This window comes from Ahaetulla prasina, chromosome 7 (assembly GCF_028640845.1).
Source record: "Ahaetulla prasina isolate Xishuangbanna chromosome 7, ASM2864084v1, whole genome shotgun sequence".
NCBI lineage: Eukaryota > Metazoa > Chordata > Lepidosauria > Squamata > Colubridae > Ahaetulla > Ahaetulla prasina.
In genome coordinates this window covers 74,776,929-74,783,555 of record NC_080545.1, presented here as the reverse complement: position 1 = coordinate 74,783,555, position 6,627 = coordinate 74,776,929, and the positions used below count along the sequence as shown (strand labels likewise).

At 42.3% G+C, this 6,627-nt stretch overlaps 1 protein-coding gene across 2 annotated transcripts in view; it reads left to right on the top strand.

Moving 5' to 3' along the window:
* The first annotated feature begins 2,521 nt into the window (after positions 1-2,521).
* CHST11 (carbohydrate sulfotransferase 11) overlaps positions 2,522-6,627 on the top strand; it is a 213,236-nt gene continuing 209,130 nt past the window's right edge. The window contains exon 1 of one of the 2 annotated variants that reach the window (XM_058190995.1): positions 2,522-2,803. In XM_058190995.1, coding sequence (XP_058046978.1) covers positions 2,701-2,803 — 103 coding nt within the window. In that variant the 5' untranslated portion in view covers positions 2,522-2,700. Of the gene's footprint in view, positions 2,819-6,627 lie in introns of both variants that reach the window. The other variant, XM_058190994.1, reaches the window with a different exon arrangement.

The following is a 6,627-nucleotide window of genomic DNA, read 5'->3' as shown; positions in this document are numbered from 1 at the left end:
AGAATTAGTCCATAGGGTACCCTGCTATTAAAGCAAACTCAATTAATTGCAAGCATGTTAGAGCTGGCAGTGCTGAAATACTAGTAAAAAGAGGGGCTTTGACTCCTTCAGAAAACCATATTTTAACTTGTTTTATTTTAACGACACCAAACAACAATAGGTGTCTTAGTCTGTTATGTAGCAATGGGGAAAAGAGGCAAGAGAATGTATAAAAAAGAGAAATAAGCTATGTCAAAGTCTGAAAGCATGTATATCTGTTTTGATTTATGTGGACACCCTTGAGTCATGTAGATCTGATATCTTCATTTGCTTTTCATACAGAGCTAGTTATAAATTAGTGCTATTGAAATGAGCATCAAGGAGAAATTCTCCTACTTGCCTTTGTCTTTCATAATCTTTGCAGCAGAGGTTATTTTACAGCTGAAAGCAGTACAGTATTGCACAATGCAGAGGGATGCATAAATTCTACTGATTCAGTACATTGCATTGATTACTTTCACAGATTAGGGTGTCTCCCTAAGGATTTTAGGACATCAAAAAGCCAAGTTGTCCGGATTTATTTTTTCTGCAAGTATCCATTGTGCTATCATAGCCTCAAAAAGTTACGATGATTCTCTGTTTGTTCTTGTCTGGCTATAAACATGTTGTATCTTGTGTCTTTAGAATAAATTTTCAAAGTACATTGTTGACAGACAGAAGATGGGCCTCCTTTTTCTTTATTTAAAGAAATCCTTATTTTAAAGGATTTCTTTTAGTCATGTCATCAAATAACAGAGAAAGACTTAATAATAAGTGATCTGAAGAGCTGCAGACAGGATCTGTAGATAACAAGCTAGTCTGTCACTATGAGCTCTTTTTTTGCATGGATTTTGCATCTTAATTTTCCATGTATTAGAAAAGAAACAAGTTGAGTGACAATGCAAAGGTGATGGAATTGGAGTTGCATCTCTCGTGGAGGTAATGTCCAGATTTGCCAGATTCATCTTTAGTGTGAGGATTTAAACTGGGGACTATGAGTTACTTTTTTAAAAAAAAGCATTAACCCTATTTTAAGTCTTACCAGACAGTGCTCATATATTTCCTATCCCAAAATTAGAAATTTCTCTGTTGAAATTCAGATGTCCTCTTTTCCTGAACAACTCCTCCTTCCCTCTTGGATATTTGGAAATCAAGTTTATTACTTATCAGTTGAAGTTTAGCTTCCAAAATTGAACAAAGGACACTGAAAACTTGGGTAATGTTTGTTTGTTTGTTTGTTTAAATTCAGCAATGCCACCTATATGAGCATTCAAGGAAGTTTACAACATTAGAACAAAAAAATTAAAACACAGATTGAAATTAGTTAAGACCAAGAGAATATTTCTTTTTCTTTTTGTTGTTGTTTCAGTTTAAGTTGTTTAATAACTCAATGGATGCAATGTCTTAGCCTGCTAATGTATATAACAGTTTGGCTGCTGTGGCTACCAAGAGTTTCTTAAAATGCTTTTCAAGGAAGTATTTTATTTATTTATTTTCTCCACCTCTACCTTTTATTCTCTGAAGAAACCTCTCCTTCTATTTAAAATGAATTATTGTGTAAATATTTGTACTAGACCATGAAATATATAGAAGAAAAAATCCCCAGTTGGCTAATACCTATATTGACAATGACCACACATCCTTTATTATAGAGGACTGTCTTTTATTTCAGAAAGCTGTGCTTCAGATTTATTTATTCTTCAAAAACTCATTTTTGGCTATTATTTTGGTCATTTAACTTTTACTGTTACGGGTATCACTTAATGGACAGTCGTTCATATTCATGAGAAAAATATAGAAAATGAATTGTGTTTTTTAAAAAAATACCATACTGTTTAATTTTAGATATTTTTATTAGAACGTGTTCTTGATTGTGCTCTTGAACGTTTTATTCAAAAAATAAAATTATAAACACATTTTTATGCTTATGAACTGCTCCCTCTTCGGGCATTTTTTCCAAGAAAATATGGTCACCGTACCTGTATTACCTCCAACCAAAATGCTAGAAAAAATGAGGACTATTTTACAGAACCCAAGAACTCATCATTAGGCGGGTTCAAACAGCAAAAGCTCCGGGTACCTTAGAAAGGAGAGCATGGAAACCTTCCCCAGACAAACCTTTTTCCACCTGGCCAGACGAGATAGGAGGAAGACAAGATGCTCTTCACCATCCGAGACCACGAACCCACCTCAGTCTGCGCACTGCATCCCCCCGCGAACTTGGAACGGTGGGCTTTAGGACCACGAAGAAAGCGGCGAGACGGCTTTGGGAAACAGCCGGACGCGACCATATTCTCCAGTAGGGTGAGTCGAATGGTATTCCAAGGCGACCTTCTTGGAGGTGATGCGGGACTTCCGTAGGTTTCACAGGCTTCCTCAGTCGTCTCCCCCCCTCAATCTAAGCCGACTGGTACACCCCAGGCTAGGACTAGCTGCCAGCCAAATGAGGCAGCGCTCGCGAGCTGCTGTCCAAGGCATCCTCCAGAGCAGCAGCGCCGCCGGCAGCAGCATCACGCCAGCCCGGTTCCCCGAAGAAGCCGGCCGGTTTGCCCAGACTGCCACTTACCCCTGCGGTCGTGCGCTCCGGCTCCTCCGTCACGCAACTCTTGGGCAAGAGCCTGCGGGGTGAGGGTCTCCCCCCTCCCCGCCACCTACCTACAGTATTCTCGCCGGGACAAAGCCATGAAGCAGGCGCTGCTGGAAGTGATGAGGATCAATCGGATTTGCCGGATGGTTTTGGTCACTTGCTTGGGATCCTTCGCCCTCGTCATCTTCTATTTCCAAAGTATGTTGCACCCAGGTAAGGACGGCTGCTCGGTCCTCTCCGGCTTCTCCGGGGACCCTTAAGTTGGACCCGAGGTGGAGGCGATCAGGAGGGGAGCGGGGGTGCCGCCGGTGTCGTCCCCATCCTCCTCCTCCTCCTCACCGCGCTGGGGCCGGGTGGAGGGGTGGGAGGAGAAGGAACTTCAGTGGGTTGGCGCGGATGCGAGGGGCTACTAGCCCTGGCGTCCTCGGCCCACGCAGGTGGAGGGCATCGGTGAGGGCTGCGTGGAATGGGAGGTAACGGGAGAGAGAGAGAGAGAGAGAGAGGAGAGAGACAGCGGGGAGAAAAGCTGCGATCGGGACGGTCTTTCATAAGGCTCCTCTCGTTGCGATCCAATCGCGGGGGAGAAAGGAGGGCGGCGGGAGCGGTGGCTGCTTCTGCCGGAGCAGAAGGAGAAGAAGAAGTCGATGAGTCTCGGGATCTCGGCGGGTCTTCGTCCTGCTGGCCATGTGCACGGAGGGAGTGCTGGCAGCATTCTCAACTGAGGCAACAGCGACTGGCAGAGGATGGGGAAGGACGGACGCGGAGGCTCCTCTTAGGAGGCTGCTTTGGATTTCTTTCCTGGGGTTGCGGCTGACAACGGGGAGCGAACCCCCCGGCAGGATCGCACCTTCTTGCTTGTTTGGGGTGGGTGGGTAGGAGCAAAGCAAACCGTCTCTTCCAGTGGCTGGAGAGAAATTGAATTGCGAGCGGGACATTGGAATAATAAAGCCCGATCGCCATCGCACTTGAAAGTAACTTCCTAACTAGTCGGTTGGGGGGGGGGAGGGGGGTGGTACCTTAATTCTCACTCACCCAAAGGACTTTCTTCGTGTTTCTGGTCCTAGTACGGCTCTTCTGTTTTTTGTTTTCCTCGGGTTTCTAACTTAGCCCTAGTAGTTAGCAAGTTCTCGTGGCTCGAATATTACGATGGAGAAAAAAAAAAAAGGTCCGGAGAAAAGTTGGCGTCATGAAATCCAACCTGTAATTCTTACATGGGATTCCCCTCAAAAAGTACTAACAAAGCGCGATTACATCATATGTTCTTTATACAGTTAAAAAGTCCAATGCATTTGCATGATCTGGATAGGAGATCCTTAGGAAACCACCCTCAAAGTGCCGAGCACATGTATCATCACATGGTGTGATAATTATTGACAAGGTGATAACAAAAACATGTGGAACTCAGACTTGGATTTTTGGGAGTTGAGTGATTTTTTATAAAGAATCCACAGGAAGCCACACTCAAATCTTAGATTACAGCTGTTTGCATGGAATCAGCAACAAAATCAGGAACAAAATCAGGAACTAACAGTTTCTCATTCTGCTGTGGTGCAAAATGTGGATCTAAATTGTGGATTCACATAATTTCCACATGAGACCCATAGGAAGCTATTGTCTTATCTCATATATCCAGCTGTCCAGAGGACACCTTAACTATTTGGGATTTGAGATGTGGTTCCTCAAAGATTCTCATAATTTTACCTGGGGACCATGCCATAACTATAGTTTTAAGCATAAGAGATCCAATTATTTTTGATACCAGCATGGGGCAAAATGTGGATTTCCTTAGATCTTAAAGATTTACACAACAGTCAGTCTGCCATCACAATCATATATTTTATATAAGATTATAAGATTTTTTGGCACTACTGTGATGGAAAAACATGGAATTGAGCCACTGAGCCTCACTGCAGTTCACAATTTCTGGTGACATTTAATAATAATAATAATAACAGAGTTGGAAGGGACCTTGGACGTCTAGTCCAATCCCCTGCCCAGGCAGGAAACCCTACACCACTTCAGACAAATGGTTATTCAAAATTTCCAGTGTTGGAGCATTCACAACTTCTGCAGGCAAGTTGTTCCACTTATTAATTGTTCTAACTGTCAGGAAATTTCTCCTTAGTTCTAAGTTGCTTCTCTCCTTGATCAGTTTCCACCCATTGCTTCTTGTTCTACCCTCAGGTACTTTGGAGAATAGTTTGACTCCCTCTTCTTTGTGGCAAACCCTGAGATATTGGAACACTGCTATCATGTCTCCCCTAGTCCTTCTTTTTATTAAACTAGACATACCCAGTTCCTGCAACCGTTCTTCATATGTTTTAGCCTCCAGTCCCCTAATCATCTTTGTTGCTCTTCCCTGCACTCTTTCCAGAGTCTCAACATCTTTTTTTACATCAACCAAAACTGAATGCAATATATCAAGTGTGGCCTTACCAAGGCATTATAAAGTAATATTAACACATTTACATAAAGCCATATCATAAATTTCTGCAGCGAATTAAGCCATAATTATTCTGATGAATTTTGACATTGACATGTCCCAAAGGCACTTTTTGAAAAGGCAGCTGGGCTTTCTTTGTTTTTCCGTGAAGACACTTCACTTCTCATCCAAGAAACTTCTCACTGAATGGTGGAGAATGAAAGGAATTATATTTCTTGCCTCTAGTCATTAGCATCTTTCTGAGATTCCTTGAGGCTATTTGGAGGTTTATCTGTGCCCTCAGGGTCACCACAATAGTGCAAATGGGTTTAGAACCTTCTTGGAACTGCTGAAAGGGCTGTCCCTTCATAAACCTTCAAGTGGCCTCCATGACGACTCTCAGAAAGTGCTAATGACCAAATGTCCGCAAGGAATATAAATCCTTCTATTCTCCACCATTCAGTCAGAACCAATGAAGCTTCTTGGATGAGAAGCGAAACATCTTCATGGAAAAAACAAAGAAATTCCAGTTCAATTTTCAATTCTTTTGAAAAAAACACTTTTGGGACAACCATTACCTGGATGACTGTGAATCATCAAGGTTGACTCAGCCTTCCATCCTTTATAAGGTAGGTAAAATGAGGATCCAGATTGTTGGGGGCAATAAGTTGACTTTGTATATAATATACAAATGGATGAAGACTATTGCTAACATAGTGTAAGCTGCCCTGAGTCTTCGGAGAAGGGCGGGATATAAATGCAAATAATAATAAAAAAATCTCCATAGATACCTGACATTGACGGTTTCAAAATGTGGCTCTGAAGCATGGATTCTTGTGCTTTCTATGTGAGGTTTACTAGAAACATAAGTGGCTCAGGGCTGGGCTAGGACGCTGAGCTTGTCGATCGAAAGGTCGGCAGCTCAGCGGTTCGAATCCCTAGTGCTATCATGTAAAGGGGTGAGTTCCTGTTACTTGTCCCAGCTTCTGCCAACCTAGCAGTTTCGAAAGCACGTAAAAATGCAAGTAGAAAAAAAAGGGACCATCTTTGGTGGGAAGGTAACACTGTTCTGTGCACCTTTGGCATTGAGTCATGCTGGCCACATGACCACGGAGATGTCTTTGGACAGCGCTGGATCTTCAGCTTTGAAATTGAGATGAGCACCACCCCTTAGAGTCAGCAACGACTAGCACGTATGTGCGAGGGGAACCTTTACCTTTACCTTTACCTTAGAAACATAGCCCACATCCTTCTGCACAGAATTAGCCGTCAGAATCATCGTTCTGATTATTTTTGGCATTGCCACAATGCACACCTTTCCCCAAAGCCTTGAATATGGATGTTCTAAATTTTTACATGATACCTGCCTGAAATACCATGGAGCTATAAATTCCATTTCTTTCTCAGCAGACAAAAAGAACAAAATCACAACTTTTAATTATTTTTATTCCAATGGGGATGCAAAACAGAACAGATTTCTTTTTGAATTTCAGCTGATCTGATTGTTTTTGGATCTTATGGGAAGAAGATTCTGAGGTGCATATTCTTAAGAATTATCATAATTTTATATGAAAAGTTAAATCAGAGCTAACTCATGGAT